The following is a 17,072-nucleotide window of genomic DNA, read 5'->3' on the forward strand; positions in this document are numbered from 1 at the left end:
TTATTCTTCTTTGCAGGTAAAAAAGACAGACTCTGGTTCATGTGTAATTTAATATAATGAATATTTTACCCTCCAGCCTGACCATATATATGGGCTTAAACATTGTCATGATCTTCCTGTAGCATTGGAAGACTTATTTGTGTGTAGTTGTGTAGCAGATTTTTTCCCACACATATCCTGCTTAGTTAATTATTTGCCAGTTTCTTAATACATTGTATTAAGAATTGAGTATTGAAGCAACCTACTTGCCAAACTCTGCATGTCTAACATCTATCGGTGTGTAAAGTCGCTTGTAAGGGGTAATAGATTCTCTGGGTACTAAAATTTGATCTTTCAGATACACACAAAAAGTCCCTAATGATATTTCATGATTGTGATGACATTAGTGCTTTTTTGAAAGCTTTTCCCCAAATATTCAGATCAGCCTAGTTCAGCATATGAAATCGTATAAAAATCTCTGAAATCAGAAAGGATTAGTAATAACTCAGCCAATCATATTGAAGGCATGTTTTGTATACACACTATATATCATATTGTCTTTTCACAAATCCAATGATGTATGGAAAGACTACATGCATTAACAAGATGAGTTCAGCTTTGGCTCGGTTTCCTTCAGTTAATTCATAGTACTTTGAATGCTGCTATTGTCTCAGCCCTCGCTGTCTTAAATGCTGAGGTATTGATTCATTTTCAGTGCACAGCAGGAATATTCTTCAGGATAACCTTCTGATGCTAGCATTGTCTTCATTAGAGAAATGTCTTGGGGCCTTGGTGTATATCGAGGTCTGACGGTCCATCAGTAACGACATCGTATCTGATCATTCATTGATTCTCTCAGACACAACTGAAGGCCTTATAGGCTTGAACATGACTTTTACTCCATTCGCTGAAGCTACCCGTGATTAATGTTGAGTGATGCTGATCATAAAGTTCAGACTTTAGCAGTGGGGAAGTGGAAAGGCAGCCTTCACCTGCATGAGGGCACTTGATTCATACTATTGAAAGAGCAATTTGTGGCCTGAAAGATGGCGCCCAGTGAGTAGCTCCTTCCATGTTTGCTTCTATGATTTGGATCATCTGCATTTGTTGCTTTTCTAGATTTTTATTATATCCTAATTCTGCTTATACTATTATTTGTGTGGTAACATACTTATTCAAAGCAAGACTGTTTGTTTTATTTAACTGTGTGGCTCTTTAAAGCCACTTTTAACTTCACCCATGGGCAGAACTGTGTTTCTTTAATAGAGCAATTCAAGTTAGATACCTTGCTCAAGGGTACTATAGCGATGCTTCTCCTGGGAGTCGGATGGGCAAACTTCATACAGCACATCCATCTCGTTAAATGCAACCTGCCACCTCCTATTCATTTGTAACTCCACTGGGCACTGGGTAATTGAACCCCAGCCAACCCGATTATAAGTCCCACAGACTACAGTGAAGATTCTGCGGTGTCAATGGAAGGATATCACATGACTCCCCCTTCCCCATTAATTTCTGTTATGTAAAATGAAAAGTTATTTTTCTTCTCATATAGCAACAGTATAATAAAGTATTATATTAAGAAACAGCTAGAAAACACCAATACATTTTGTTGCAAGGTTTTCCTCTGACTGCCTCACTTCTTTCCAGGAAACAGGTTTGACTAGAGATGGGTGATAAACCCTAAAAATCACAATATGTTAACACAATATTCTAAAATTCCTACAGAATGTAGAAATCAGTAAAATGTTAATTATGCAAGAAAACAAGTGTGTAAGCCACATCACCATATGATATTCAGAGAGATTTATTAATATTCATAATCGCAGTATGATATTTTATCAATGTGTCACCCGGCACTAACTATGGTTAATAGTTTAATCCTGAGATTGAAATAAAATGAATTATCAACCAGCTCGCAACCCCTCTGTCTTTGTGTCTTTTAGTCTGTTTCTGAATAAAACAGTATAACACACCAATAGCCAGTGCAGGTGTAACATGTCTGGTCCAAGACGGCTCACTTAAAACAGAAAGACTAGTGTTGCTAAAATGCTCTGACAAATTAAAAAAATCATCTGATACATAAAGTACGATTTTAATCTTGATTTGGTTTGACTTCATTTAAACATGAAAGGCAAATCACACAGACGTTAAAAGGAGTATGAATGATCCGACAGCCTAATTATTCCATTACATTTAAGGGAAAAACTATGAATCACAACACAGTTTGCACTTATGAAAATAATTAGTCATAAGACTTGGTGATTTACAGAATGCCAAATTTGAAGGGGGGGGGGTTGTTCACACTCATTTACATTACACAGCCTTCCAAACCAAATGAGCTTATACCCACCCAAGCATGTTAGGCGTCTTTCTCATCCCAGTCCCTCCCAGGTCCTAGGACACCTGTACCAGAAACTTGGTGTGCTGGGAGCTGGGGGCTGGGGGCTGGGAGAGAGCAAAAATGTGGACGGACTGGTGGTTCCTGAGGACTATTGTTGAGAAAGACGCTTCTAATGAGGAATCACAAGATAATCATTTCAAATAATCAAAATTTGATGAATCCCACACAAAATATCCACCTTCCTCTGCCCTGTTCAAGTAATGCAGTTTATCCTTTAGACATATTACTTAATTAAAATAATATTTAAGATGCCAATTCTGGTGAAACTCAAACAGCAGTATCTATATTCTTGTTCAATCTTCATACATTGAGACTTATTAAAAACAATGTATCCACAGAAAATTACTAGGTCTGATTAGTATCGGGAGCTGGGGGGGCAAAAATGTGGACTGTCTGGTGGTTCCCGGGGACCAGGTTGAGAAACACTGGAACAGAGCAGAAGACCAGCAGACCCGGACGGTGGTCATACCCAGCAGGTCAAGCATCCCTGGCTGAAGCCTACTGAGATCACATTTCCTGCTCCGTGTTCCACCAACAGCAGGTGGCGCTAGCACGGGCTGACAAAGAGCCACATCAGCCCTCCAGCCCGATTGTCTTCCCCTCGGCGAGCTGCCGCTACACCCACATTTCTCCAGCAAGCTTGGACAGGGTGGCGCCATCACCCTCCGTCGGAAATGGTTTCTTCTAAAAAAAAACCTGAGAGGATAGAGAGAACGATGACACCTCTGGAAAAAGTGAGGAACCAGAGGCTTGTATCGAGGGCGATTCTTTCAAACAAACCATTTAAACAGCTAGGACTCCCACTGCTGGGTGAGCTTCTCAGCAGCACTTAGTCTCTTCAGGTTTTTGGTCACCATGTGGACAGTTTTCCCTATAAGACCAAAGAAGCCAAGGTACTTTAGGCATCGCCAGTACGGAAAAACACGACATCATTACTTATGCATCATGCAGTCAGGACTGAAGAGTTACTTTCAAACAATTCCGCGAGCTTGACTCATCAATCTCGATTTAGGCCTGACATGGACTGATTTGAGTCTTACCCATCTCTGTCTCATAAGCGTCCAATTTCAGCACAAGCTCTGACAGGCTGAGGGACTTAAAATCTTCCAGAACATTATTTCCTGTAAGACAACGCAAAGTCACAACTGCAGCAGTATCTGGCTCCCTACCAAGCAGCAATGTATTATGTCACACTTACAGCCAAAAATATTAACAACAATAATTTTACATAATCTGTAGGCGCGTCTTAAAAAAGAAGAAGAAAAAAAAAACTTGCCTTTTCCATCAGTCTCTCCCAGCAGCTTGCGTAGGCCTTCATCACAACATGCAATTACTCCATCACTTGGCAGGCGGGAGAAGAGCTCCATCTGACAGGTCCTGTCCATCACCACACAAGTACAACTGTGTCATCAATCACTGACGATTCCCTAGTCAACCTCTGTATAGCCTCACACAGTCTTAGCCATAGAACGAAACTCTGACGCACTCCTCCTTGATGGTTTCTGCTGAATTACCCAAATGTCATAATGCTTTGGTCAAACCATTTCACGATGGTGATGGGGGGCTGCAAAGATGCTACCCAGTACGCCCCTCACCTCACTGTGTCCAGCACCGAGCTCAGCTCCTGGGCCAACCTGTGGGTTTCCACCAGCTCGGCGTGCACTCTCCTCCAGGGCACCTTGTCCTCCATCAGACAGCCCTCCATCACGGTACGCAGCTCCCTTTCCTGCAGCACCTGCGCCTGCAGACTCTCCACCTCCTCACAGCGCTGCCGTGGAAGCAGAGCCGAGCGGGTTAAAGGTCGCACAGCAACGATACCTGGAGGTAGGAGCCTCTGAACAATAACTGATGACCAGATGAAGATTAGCAGGACACAAGCTTACAAACCTAAAATGCTAGCTGGAAACCAGTTAAAACCAGAAGCTTAGGTCAGAAGCTTTTTCTTACTATGGTGAAAGCACAGTCCTTAAGTTCTAAATTAAAATACTACCAACATACATGGATAAACCAGACCAACAGGCTTCCCTTCATCTGCTTTCATGCTCCTTCCACTCTTTCGGAGGCAGGAGGGTGGAAGGTTACCTTGTGCAGCTGGATCGCCATCTCCTGCATCTCTGCCTCCAGCTGGTCAGCGTAGGCCTGCTCCAGGGCGTCACTTGGTGGCCGCGCCCTGCTGTGCCACCTGGCGATGGCTGACGTCATCTTCCGCTTGGGCCCAAACAGTCTGGCATCCACGGGGCAGAGCATCGGGAACAATCAGGCACCCCAGAAGGTCACCGGCCCTCCCCTAAGGAATTCTCCATCACAGCCACTCAATGCAGTCTCACATCTGCTATTTTTTGCCATGGCAACTGGCAACTATGGGTTATTGAGCACAGTGTCATTCATGAGTGAACACCAGCTCTCTCCATGTCAACTGAGGCTGGATGCAATAGCTGTAGAGGACACACTGACAGGCAAGAGAGGACTGTATCAGAAGACACATCCCAACAGAGATTTAAAACTCATTTCAGATAAACCACCTTTCTATCCGAATTCTTAGATGGGTCTTTTGATCTTGGTTTGTATTCCGTTTTCCCATAATAAAGGGCAACAGAAGATAAAAAAATACATTATATGGCCAAAAGTATGTGACATTATTAAAGGAATTGACTACATACACCACACCCATTGATGACACATGTGTATAATGAAGCACACAGACATGCAGTCTCCATTAAGAAACACTGGCAGGAGAATAGATGGCTGTACACAAGAGGTTAATGACTTTCAATCTGGCATCATAGGATGCCATCTTTCCAAAAAGCTCAACAAATCACTACCCTGATCAATCGCAAGTGAAGTGATCGTGAAGTGGAAACATCTGGAAGCAACTTCAGCTGTGAAGGAGTGGGAAGCACAAAGTGACACACGGGGATCTGATGACTCAACATCGACCCCCAACCTGAAAGACAGCAAATCCCCCAAGCCACGTTCCAATAGCTAATGGAGAGCCGAGGCTATCACAGCAACAATGGGTGGACAAACGTCATACTCATACCACTGGTTTCAGATCGAGATGCTTGACAAGCTGGTATCAGCATGCTTTTGACCAAATAGTGTTTAATTAGTTTTAATTAAGCTGCTCCCAAGAGAACCAGACTATTCCACATGACTAAGCACATCCACAGCATCACGCTGACATCCTGCAGGGGACCTGAGAATAAAAATGTAAGCAGCCTTACGTGATGCCCACTTCCTTTAAATCATTCTCAGTGAGGGTGAGGAATATCCGCAGGTCGATGTCCTGCTCCTCCAGCAGAGGGAGATATTTGGAGAAGCCTATCTGTTCAAGGAACTCTGCCAAATCCTGAGAAGAAGGCACAGGAGGTGATGAAGCTGAAGAACATGCCATTATATGGCGAGATGTGATTAATATTGTGAGCATGCACATTAGAGTAGAGAATGCTGTAGGACAAGGTAATAGAGGGAAGCAGCAGGCTGACAGACACACCTTGGGGCCTGTGTAAGCAGCTGATTGGCTGGAAGGTTGCAGTCCGCCGCAATTCCCAGTGCTGCCACTAGGAGCGCTCTCGGTGCTGCTGTGGCGACTCTTCCCCTTGTGATGGTGACCTTTGCCCACCCTTCGCGCAGAGCTTTTCTTCGCCTGGTCTGAATCCTGCAGAAAAAAAAGATCAAATTGACATATTAGGCAGATAATCTTCCTTCTGGAATCAAGGTTTTAAGGTCCAAACAGTAGGTACATCCAACCTCCAACAGTAAAACTACAAGATGAATGGTGCAATTATGGAACTAAAAACAGGTCACATAGGGTCAGAGAAAAAGGTATAAATAGCATATATCACATAGGAATACATTACCAGGTAATGCTGTGGATAGAATAAATAACTATGAACAGTAAGTGTAATGTACTAATGGAATAGGATACAAGAGCTTGTTTAAATATATACACTACAATAAATGTGAATGATATTTGTATTTAAATCTGAAGTCTTGTCTGCACAGTAAATCCCTCGCATTGCGTGCGGGCGGCTCCCCATGGCTATTCGCCTCATTGCTCTCCAGCGATGCTTCGCGGCTCAGCCCCACCATCCGCGGCAGACAGTCGCTGCTGCTGCCGCTGCTGCTTCGCATGGTGTGCATGTCGTGGTCGAAGAAGGGGCTCTCATCTGCGGGAGACACGTCGCTCGGGCAGGTGAGGGGGCTGACAGGTATCACGGAGCGGCTTAAAAGCAGAGAAGGGGATGGCGTGTGACAGAACTCTGAGCTTGTGATCGGAAGGTTGCCCATTCAAATCCCACCGCTGGCAAAGTATCCAAGTATGGCTCTTAAGCAAAGGCCTTTAGCCCCAACTGCTCCAGAGACAATGTGACCCTGCTCACTGTTGTTTTGAACCAAACTTTCTACCAAATAAGCTTACTGCTGTTCTGCGGCTCACAACTCTTCAGCTGGTTGTAAACATCGGAGAGAAAGGACTATAATCTATGAATAACAGACGCATCTGGCTTCACCTCTGCTGCTGTTACTCTGGCCATCCAGCTCATTGATGGGTGACGTGACATCACGGTTACAAATCCCCTCACTCTGCTCCCCTGTATCTCTGAAGGTCACATATCCGGCTGGCGACCCCCTCGGCTCTGGCAGGAAAGTGCAGTGGTCAAAGACAGGAAGCTCGCGAATCCTAAACAGATGCTTGCAGGACAACTACACTACCTGACCAGAAGTATGTGGACACCCTTTCCAATAATTGAATTCAGCTGTTTCAGTAACACCCATTGCTAACAGGTGCATGAAATCAAATACGGCCATGCAAGCTCCGTAGACAAACGTTGGTAATAAAACGGGTCATACCTTCATAGATAGGATGCCACCGTTCCAACAAAGCAGTTTCTCATATTTCTGCTCTATTAGACTTTCCCTGGTCATCTGTCATACTGTTGTTGTAAAGTGGAAGCAGAGGAGAAACCAACCCTCAGCCACAAAGAGGCTGGCCTTGCAAGCTGTCAGAGCAAGACGGCAGAGTGCTGAAGCATGTGAGGAGTAAAAATTGCACTTCCTTGCTTGAGATGCTAACTGCATATTTTCAAGATTCCTCATCAACAACTGTCCATCAGGAGCTTTATGGACTGAGGTCTCATGGTCGAGTTGCTGTGCTGTGCCATTTGGCTGTACAGCAGTGGAAATGCGTTCTAGGGGGTGATGTATCACGCTTCACTATCTGGATTTGGCAGATGCAAGAACCTGCCTGCCTGAGTGCATAGTGTAAAATGTAAAGTTTGGTGGAGGAGGATAGAGGTGGATAATTCAAGTCCAGAATGAAAAAATCCAAAAAACATTTTGTTTCAACCAACCAGTACTCTGTGACTCAATACTTTATACTCAACCGGTTGTTTGAAACAAAATCTTGGTCTGGATTTTTACTTTCTGGACCTGAACTATCCACCTCTAGAAGGGGCATAATGGTTTGGGGCTGTTTTTTATGGTGTGCTCTTCTGGCTAAAATGGGCTGACATCTGGTGGAAAACCTTCCCAGAAGAGTGGAGGGTGTTATAGCAGCAAAAGGGAATCGACCCCATATTAATGCCCATGGCAATGGAATGGGATACTCGACGAGCACATATAGGTGTGATGGTAAGGCGTCCACATTCTTCTGGCCAGGGAGTTTTATTTATTAATAAATAATAATAATGTATAAATTTACCAGTTTCAGTATCATACATAATTCTTTTACATCTGAATTAGCAAAATAGCATTTTCACTCAAATATCCAGGAAAATCTCTACCACGAGGCCTGCTGGGGGCTCCGACTCGGAACTTGGCTATGGCCTGTGGACCATCATGAATGCTAGGTCCTTTGACTTGTCCCTTGCTGCGGGTAAGACGCGACCTCCGGGGGGCGCTATCTGAGTCTTCAGACGAGCTGAGGTCTTCATAATGCCCTGATGACAGAGAATTAACAATGAAAGAGTAACACTACTATAAAGGAGTAAGGTTGCCTGTAGGTTAAACTCTTCAGGCAACAGTGGACGCTTGTGGCTGTCTAGTAGGAATCTAGTGCTAATTCTGATTCGAACAGCTTGTGTTAGGCTCTTACAATGTTTTGTGTAGCTTCTGTTCCAACTAGCACTTGTTACTGGTCTCTAACTGGAAACTCAACATAGGAGTTATTGTACCCATGTTGGCTCCTTGACAGCTTTATGCTTGTGATGAATCATCTGCCTCACTTGTATATCGCTTTGGACAAGTGTCAAGTAACCAGATTAATGTAAAATAACGAATAAGCCATCAAGTCTTTATAGCCTGAAAAGCAACATCCCCCACCTTGTTTGGTCCTGGCCGACTGCATGTCAATGAGGCTGGCGATCTTGGTGTGACCATATAAAATAGCTAAGGAACGAGCCGTTTCTCCTTTCGCATTTCTTTCGTTGACTTTTACTCCCTGAGGAAGGGGGGGGGGGTTGTGGGCAGGATCTTCAGCACCATGTCAAAGCAAAGCAATTAAAAGTTCAAGTTCTGTGAATGGGGTCTTACATGTTCAAGAAGGTACTGGCCGATTATTTCATGACCTGAAGCAGCAGCCTCCATTAAGAGTGTGAATTCAGATATTGGCTCCCTGTTGAGAATAACTTTACATTGTTATGAGGAAGTTGCAGTAAATACATCGATTCATGCTCAGTAGCCACTCTGGCCATTGCTGTCATTAGAGGCACCCTACTTGATATTAACATTTGCATTGTTGTCCAATAGGAACTTCACCATCTGCTTGTGTCCAGTGCTGGTACAGTGAAACAAAGGTGTCCAGCCTCTTGCATCCTTCATCTCCAGATCTGCACCTTGCTTTTTTTTGGTGGGGGTAAAAAAGGGTACAGGTCACACAACAGTAATGTTAAAAAGAGCTAAACTTAGCAGCATTCCACCATTCATTTCAACCAATAAGGTCAATGAAAAGGTCAATGAACGCAAGAAGTGAAAATGTCAGCCTGAGATGTCCTGACCTGGAGCAGGAAGTAGGCAATGCTCTCATTTCCACAGCTCGCTGCCAGCATAAGTGGTGTTTGTCCTTTCGCAGTAGTCGCATTCACCTCCACACCCGTCTCAAGCAAAAGGTTAGCGATGTTGTCATGCCCAATATAAGCAGCATACATCAGCGGTGTCCAGCCACCTACATTCTTAGCATCCAGGTCAACATCCCCTCTGAACCAAGCAAACAGATGCAAGACAAAACAAAACTTACATCTAACCACCAAATGAAACACTGAGAATTATACAGGAGGTGGACAAAATAAGAAAAACGCCTCATATTTATAACTAGGACTTAATAGGGAGTAAGAACAACGGTCACCTTCAGAAGAGCTTCAAACTTTTTAAAAATAATGTCATATGTCATACAATTTCACTATAACATAAGTACCAAACTCTGGGTATTGGGATTCTGGACAATTTCTCCAAAGGTTTTGTGCTCTGTACACTGGATTATGCATCTTTGTACAAAGGGCCAAGTTAAAAGCAGTGTGTGAAGAACAGCCCTTGCATGAAGTCCAGCTTTTGTTGAGACCGAGTGACAGAGCTGCTGGTTCATTTCAGTGAGGATTTCTGAGGCTGTAGTGTTAAGGTATGTAACTATCCTGCTAAATGTCTGTCTATCCTCGACAGTGAGGCTCAAACTGCGATCACTGTTCCTCTTGCCAGTTAAGTGTCTGTGCTTAGCAAATGCTGTTCCTTCTATATAAACTGGAACAATGTTGTGTGTGGGGGGGAAGCTTGCTACAATGGAACACCCACCTGCGAATGCATTCTGCTACAACATCATACTGGCCAATGGAACAGGCAGTGTGAAGATCCAGAGGTACATGCAGCTCTTCAGGATGCACTAGCTGCCCTCCAGCATCCCCTAACCACAGAGATAGGCTGGCCCCTAGCTGTTCAGACTCACTGGCTTCATCACTTAATTCCGACATCCTCAATCCGGCTCCTGTTTTATATAGATACTTCAGAGAAACATTTCAGAAGGGTAAAATACCATGCCAACAATCTTTCCGAAAAGTAATAATCACCGCTTAAATTATAATTTTCAGTAAATTGAAGAAAAAAAAGTCAAAATATTACATAATAATGTTAATATTATAAAGTTTAATTTTACTCTGCGTTTTAAATCATATTGCAATAAAAGACAAGAACAGTAATTATAAGTTTTTTTGGGCGTTTTAAATTTCCGAAAACAGCTGGTACTACTGTTGCTCAACTGTATTAAACACATAAAAGAGCGAGCTCGTGAAACAATAACCAAAAAGTGATACAACGCCGAACCTTACGGGGGAATTTAAGTGCCACCATAGATAAAGTGCGACCTATAAGTATGTCACAAATAGAGACGGTGAATAACTTTTCATAATCTTTCACCAAGTCGCTCTAGTGCAGATTTGGTGCAAATTATAGTAAAATAATTTTTACAAACACTATATAGCAACCAGCGCAGTTAAATCTAACTTACCCTTGTAAGTCGTTCACGACTTCAATCACTGAGTCGCTTGTTGTAATACAAACACCATCAAACAACACGATTGCACACACGTTACATCCTGCAACCACGACATAGGTTTCAATATCTGGGTTCTGTAGTGAAATTGTCAAACAACTCAAGCAGTCCATAAGTCACGTCGTTGCAAAATGAACTCAATTTCCCAAACAACAGAAAAAAGCCACCGCACTGGTCATGTGATACGCAACCAATGGAAAGTCGAGGCACAGTGGCGTCATACTTGAACAACAGCTGTACAGTTATGCGTATCCAAACAGAGATGCAGTTGTTGCGGCTGCCATAAACTCTACCGGGGATGACGACGAAGGTCTTAAGATTTTGCTAACAAAATATTTAACACTTAAGTTCTATGGTTTCCTTCACTGTCAAAAACTAAAACTGGCGTCCAGTTCCTGATTTCTTTTTGAAATATCGTAAAATCTTAAAAGGTATTTAAGAAACAATGTGATTTAATATTATATTGCAACTTTTGTTACAGCCTTTTTGAAAGCACATCTGTTAATGAAACTTATGGTAAATTTCCAGTGTACTCATATTTCTACTACGAAAATGTACGCACGGATTACGAATATTTTATTGCCTTTCCTTTAGACATCTAAGGTAGGCAATCTTAGCCTTCAAAATTACATAAATATAATTGACATCTGAATCTCTGTCAAGTCTGTCAAATCTCAAAACATTCTCAACTTCATATAACTGTGGAGGGAGCTGAAACTTCGAGTAGCCAAGCAGCAGCCAAGAAACCTAAAGGATTTACAGAATTTATGTAAAGAGGAGTGAGCCGAAATCCCTCCTGAGATGTGTGCAAACCTGGTGACCAACTACAGGAAATGTCATAGCGCTCTGCTTGCTAACAAGGGTTTGCCACCAATTAAAGTCAAGTTTTGCTTGGGTATCAAATGCTTATCTCACTCAACGACATGCAAATCAATTTATAACTTATATAACGTGTTTTTTTCTGGATTTTTGGTTGATATTCTGTCTCCATTAAAATCCATCAAAAAAACTACAAATCACTTATTTCTTTGTCAGTCGTCAAACTTACAAATTCAACAGGGGATCAAATAATTATTTCCCCCCCTGTATATGTATATATGTCATGGCATGCTGAAAAGTGGATGTGCAAGGATTCATTTTATACCTCCCCCACCCTGCAACTTTATTTTTTGTGAAAAAGTTGGACCCCTTATTCTAATTGTTCTAATTTCTCTCTGCAAATCACTAAGGTACCAACCATCTCATCTCTCTGAAGACCATACAATTATATTTGTATATATTAATTTCCTCTAGAGCAGAATCGTAGGATATTATTTTTGCGATATAGCCAAGCCGATCACTTGATTTTGTTCTGCACTTTGTGGTATTTAAGTAGATCATCAAAGTTTCTGGCCAGAAGTAGACTTGGATGTTATCTAATTTACCATCATATTATCCAGACATTATAACACATTATGAAGTTATTTTCAATGGTATTCCAGTATTTTGAAATCTAAATAAAATTGAGAGAATAGAGAATTTTGATGCTAAAATTTTTAAATCCTGCGGAATACCATATCACTGAAATAACCCTCAAGTCTACCCCTTGATGTTTCTGTTTGTCTGAATTACAAGAACAAAAGACACATATGATCAGATGCAAAAAAAAACACTTGTTTTTTTTCATATTTCATAAACTTCTTTGAGAGGTACAAATTTCTTTTTCATTGCTTCTGATTTACAATAACCCTGGATTCGAACCCATTAACCAAACAATTATAAATTGTTGTAGAAATCCTATACATTAACTAGAAGCAAAAACATTCCTGTCAGATATTTGTGATCAAAGTCAGAAGAAGTTAAAGCGGAACTCCTCTTCCGCAGGGGTGAAAACAAACGCCTTCCCGCTGTCCTCAGAGCTGCTGTCCTGGCTCTGCATACTCAGCTTCTCTTCTTTGACCTGTTTTCTGCACTCCGCTTTTCTGTGGAAAACCGGCTTCTTGGCAGGTGTCAACACTGCTGTGACGTGGGCTGACTTCATGTCTAGGAGAAAGCAGGGGCCATTTTGGGTTTATCAGTATCTCACCATATAAACCAGTGTTACCCAACCTGGTCCTCGGGGTCTCCCAAACGGTTCACGTTTTTCTCCCCACCCAGCTCCTGCTAGCAAAAACATGGACTGCATGGGGCTCCCTGAGGACTTGGTTGGGAAACACTGATACGATACATGCAACATCTGGTAAACCGCCTATATTTCGCACTGCTCTGTATGAATCCACCATGCCGTTTCTCCTCAAAGCTCCTCACCAGCTTGAAGCATTTTAAGCTGCTTGGCTTTTTCATCCGCCATCTTTTTCCTGTAGTCGCCAAACATTGCCCTCATCACCTGCCTCTTCTTCACCAGAGGAGCTTTGCTGCTATGCAAAGTTTTCAGTGCACGAGAGGCCTCCTCCGCTGTGATCGACATACACAAAAAGAACTATTACTTGGAACAGAAGAGGTGTTCCATTGCTAATTTAAAAAACATGGCTTTCCTATACAATTTCTAATGCAGTACCTTAATTAAACGACTCTTACTCTGTTTAGGAGTAGACTTTTGAGTCCTTAGGCCCAGTTCCAGCTGTTCAATGCACCAGTCAAGCTCCCTGATCAGCTGCTGCTCTGAACTCTGTAATGCATAGACATATGTAACCAGTGCCTCTGGTGTGTTTTGGTATCGTTTAATGAACAGATCGGACCTGTGTTGACACTTACCAGCACACTTTGCCCCGAGTTGCTGGTCGCTGCATCCTGAGAAGCTGGTGGTGGTTTCTTCTGGCCTTCAGATCCCTCTTGCTTTTTCTTCTTGTTCTTTTTCTTGACAGCCGTGGTATTTTGTTCAACGTCCCGCAGATTCTCAGAGCTGGCATCTCTGCCATCTGCTGGCACAGCAACATCCATGGAGCTGACCGGATTCCCCCCGTTCTCAGTCTCAGGACTTTTTGAGGGTATCTGGAAGTTAAAAGCGAAGTCTGCTCCTTCTCCTGTTAAAGGAACAGAGTTTATCTGACTTCCTGATTCCTGCGGAAGCCGAGTTGTCACTGGGGTTTCCTCAAGTTGCTCCGCTGTTCCATCCGAGAAGAAGTTGAACATGAAGGAGTTGTTGTTGGGCACCCAACTGAAGCCACTTCCCTCGCTGCTCTCCTGGATGGTCTCCCTGACTGTAATGTCCGTGTAGGTTAGTAAAAACTCCATACAGCACATATTCAGACTGCATTCATTAAGACAGCAAGGTGTTTGATATTTTGAATTTAACAAAAAAAAAAAAAAAGCATTTTTCATACCCATGTCCTCTTGTGCTTTGTGGTCATCTGTCATTTTTTGCCTGTAGTCCCCAAAAACTATCTGCATAATCTGCCTCTTCTTCACAGAAGGTGTCGTCTTTGACTGCAACACGCTAAGCACGTGTTTATTTTCTTCAGCTGTCAGCAAAAGAAGAAATGTTTGTAGCACCAGAAACATCACCGGATGGTCAAAGAATGTGAGGCACGCCTTACCTCCCTGTGGATTGCTGTGCAACAACAAGTTTGTCTGAAGTTGCTGGATACACCAGTCAAGCTCATCCTGAAAAGTTCCCCAGGGAGCCTTCAATAAAATAAAAAGTAGGTAGGAGCAAGTAGGAGATACTCATGTTTACTACTATTACTAATATTTTAAGAACACATTCTGCAGTTTTTCTACACGGGAATAGCTGACAAAAATGTGCAAAATCTGGTCAAACTCAACTGTGAAATATCAACAACCAAGTTTCCAGTATATACTTAATAAATTTACTTGTCAAACACACTCGGCTTAAATTTGACATTTACCTTTTCCATCCTAAAATTATTTACATCGGGCCAGAAGAAGCCGAGATAGCATTTCTTGGTGGACAACCTGCGTTCGCAACGGGAAAAAAGCACATTCATTTAACACAACGCGTAAATAGCTGCTCATTAGTTTGTTGCTGGTCAGCCACAACAGAAACAGTCGACACATCACGTAACTGTAAACATTCACGTTTTCAAAGAGGATTGGTAGGTTACTAAAAGCACACGATTAGTTATTAAATACATAATTTACTCGTCAGTAATAGTCGAGCTTTTAAGAAACAGTTTGCAATACATTACCTCTAAAAATTCCCCCAAAAGTACACTTTAATAAGTTGTTCTAGGGTAATCAGAGAGACAGATATGAATAACACCGCGTTGTGTGCACGCTCTCTTAATCCCCCACCCCGTACAAAGCTGCATATAAAGAAGGTTCCGCTATGCATGCAAGAAAGGTTCTATAGCCGCTTTATAACACGGTACATTGTTTTACTTTCTTGTGCCGAGACAAAACTTAACCCTCCCCATACCATGTTAGATTATCATTGGTTCTCCTTACAGTACTTAAATAGCTTTTTTGGGCAGAAAATATCGTAATAACTATTGACATTCACTAAAGTGGTATTCTCTTTGTGTTCAGGATCGAATGAATACTGTTAATGTTTTGACTTTTTCTTCTAAGAAATCAGAAATTGATCATTTGATAATAGACTAAATGTATTTTGTATACAAGTTGTATTTGATGTGTAATGTATTTTTATACACATTATCATGGCTCTGCCTAGGACTGGTCTTTAGGTGGCGCTATTTCTTCCTCTCCCGGTTTTTTTTTTTTTTTTTTTTATCTTTCTCGACCTTTCTCTGCGGACATGCCGTGCGTGCGATTTAGGCTCTGTCTTTAGGTTTGGTGCAGCGTAGCTAACAACACACATACATATGACCAATGAACACTTCAACACAGTAATTTTTGTGTTCTGTTATTAATATGTGTGTAAATAAATCATGGCTGGTTCCACACCTCCGTGGGTAGCCCAGTTTTTTTTGTTGTAACAAGCAGCACCCTCTGGTACCAGGAGTGTCAGACTCCAGTCTTGAGGGGCCGGAGCCCTGCACAGTTTTTGGTTTACCTTCGTTTAACACACCTGATTGAAATCCTTGTGCTAATTACCACTCAGTTCATAAGCTAAATCATTTACGGTGGAACAAAAAAAGAATGGCCTGGTAGTTTTCTCCAAGGAAGAAACAATGTACACACAATGGTATAAAAATGTTCTAGAATCCATTTCTGTACCTTAAAATATACATTTGAACAGCTAGGGTACAATTGGCAGACCTTTGAGAGTACAGCCCCAGTGACAGTAAGTAATAGTACCCTCAAAGGTACAGATGGGTACTTTTTCCTGACAGTGTATGGGTCTTGGTTCAATTCCTACTGCCAACTGTCGTGCATCAATTTTGCATTAGTTTCCTCCCATAATCCAAAGCATGCTGATATATGAATTAACTAAACTGCCTTGACCGTGTAATTCTAGGTGTGGGCACTGCATTGTACCTCCTGGGATAAGCTCCATGTTCACTGCAACTATACTGGATCAGCACCAATGCGCATATATATAATATATATATATATATATATAGGGGCGGCGGGGGCGGCATGGTGGTGCAGTGGTTAGCACTGTCGCCTCACACCTCTGGGACCCGGGTTCGAGTCTCCGCCTGGGTCACATGTGTGCAGAGTTTGCATGTTCTCCCCATGTCGTCGTGGGGTTTCCTCCGGGTACTCCAGTTTCCCCCATAGTCCTAAGACATGCCGAGGCTACTTGGAGTTGCTAAATTGCCCGTAGGAGTGCCTGTGAGAGTGAATGGTATGCGAGTGTGCCCTGCGATGGGCTGGCCCCCCATCCTGGGTTGTTCCCTGCCTCGTGCCCATAGTTTCCGGGATAGGCTCTGGGCCCCCCGCGACCCAGTAGGATAAGCGGTTTGGAAAATGGATGGAGTATATATATATATAAGCGCATAGGTGCTGATCCAGTACAGAGTTGCAGTGAACATGGGGCTTATCCCTTATATATAATTTCCCGTAGTATTATGGCCTTGTGTAAAAAGGATGTGGAATATTTTCAGTTCACCTCACTAGAACAAATGTTGTATTGGTTACATTAGTCCAAATGCAAAATACCTGGGTGGTTCCAGACTTTTGAGTCACCTGGTAAAATTTCACAATTTTTATTTTTACTTTTTTAATTTTAGAAAGACATTTCTGATGTCAACATTCCTGCCCTTTGCACCAAAATACAGCCTAGAAAGTAACTTCCAAAACACAGAC

The 17,072-nt window shown here is 42.4% G+C and overlaps 2 protein-coding genes across 5 annotated transcripts; both read right to left on the reverse strand.

Annotated features, from left to right (window-relative positions):
• Nucleotides 1-1,770: 1,770 nt before the first annotated feature.
• On the reverse strand, nucleotides 1,771-11,023 carry anks3 (ankyrin repeat and sterile alpha motif domain containing 3). Of its 4 annotated transcripts, none has more exons than XM_049014416.1 (17): nucleotides 10,875-11,023; nucleotides 10,166-10,355; nucleotides 9,379-9,577; nucleotides 9,099-9,220; nucleotides 8,915-8,996; nucleotides 8,705-8,822; nucleotides 8,167-8,322; nucleotides 6,895-7,020; nucleotides 6,434-6,552; nucleotides 5,877-6,041; nucleotides 5,608-5,732; nucleotides 4,466-4,607; nucleotides 3,979-4,151; nucleotides 3,660-3,760; nucleotides 3,424-3,504; nucleotides 3,164-3,254; nucleotides 1,771-3,079 (listed from the first exon to the last, which is right to left on the reverse strand). In XM_049014416.1, exons 2-16 carry the CDS (start codon nucleotides 10,339-10,341, stop codon nucleotides 3,175-3,177), a joined length of 1,965 nt encoding a protein of 654 aa, XP_048870373.1. In that variant the 5' UTR covers nucleotides 10,342-10,355; nucleotides 10,875-11,023; the 3' UTR covers nucleotides 1,771-3,079; nucleotides 3,164-3,174. The 4 variants fall into 4 exon arrangements, with proteins under 4 accessions (XP_048870373.1, XP_048870372.1, XP_048870374.1 ...); XM_049014415.1 differs by having other exon boundaries at nucleotides 10,166-10,371; nucleotides 10,875-11,021; XM_049014417.1 differs by lacking the exons at nucleotides 10,166-10,355; nucleotides 10,875-11,023 and having other exon boundaries at nucleotides 9,140-9,220; nucleotides 9,379-9,407.
• A 1,535-nt stretch (nucleotides 11,024-12,558) lies between these two features.
• On the reverse strand, nucleotides 12,559-15,174 carry c5h8orf33 (chromosome 5 C8orf33 homolog). The gene is made up of 8 exons (XM_049014420.1): nucleotides 15,047-15,174; nucleotides 14,747-14,813; nucleotides 14,435-14,522; nucleotides 14,222-14,359; nucleotides 13,653-14,098; nucleotides 13,476-13,566; nucleotides 13,206-13,352; nucleotides 12,559-12,941 (listed from the first exon to the last, which is right to left on the reverse strand). Exons 2-8 carry the CDS (start codon nucleotides 14,753-14,755, stop codon nucleotides 12,748-12,750), a joined length of 1,113 nt encoding a protein of 370 aa, XP_048870377.1. The 5' UTR covers nucleotides 14,756-14,813; nucleotides 15,047-15,174; the 3' UTR covers nucleotides 12,559-12,747.
• Between the last annotated feature and the right edge of the window lie 1,898 nt (nucleotides 15,175-17,072).

This window comes from Brienomyrus brachyistius, chromosome 5 (assembly GCF_023856365.1).
Source record: "Brienomyrus brachyistius isolate T26 chromosome 5, BBRACH_0.4, whole genome shotgun sequence".
Taxonomy (NCBI): domain Eukaryota; kingdom Metazoa; phylum Chordata; class Actinopteri; order Osteoglossiformes; family Mormyridae; genus Brienomyrus; species Brienomyrus brachyistius.

Excerpts from the sequence above, each read along its gene's own strand:
- anks3 (XM_049014416.1), bottom strand. The coding sequence starts at position 10,341 with ATGTCGGAATTAAGTGATGAAGCCAGTGAGTCTGAACAGCTAGGGGCC. Across the intron at positions 9,221-9,378 it reads TTGCCTACTTCCTGCTCCAG|CAAGGTGCAGATCTGGAGAT; the intron begins GTCAGGACATCT and ends ACCAAAAAAAAG. Across the intron at positions 5,733-5,876 it reads CTGCTTACACAGGCCCCAAG|GATTTGGCAGAGTTCCTTGA; the intron begins GTGTGTCTGTCA and ends CCTTCTTCTCAG.
- c5h8orf33 (XM_049014420.1), bottom strand. Across the intron at positions 13,353-13,475 it reads AAAGTCTACTCCTAAACAGA|CGGAGGAGGCCTCTCGTGCA; the intron begins GTAAGAGTCGTT and ends TGTCGATCACAG. Across the intron at positions 12,942-13,205 it reads GCTTAAAATGCTTCAAGCTG|ACATGAAGTCAGCCCACGTC; the intron begins GTGAGGAGCTTT and ends GCTTTCTCCTAG.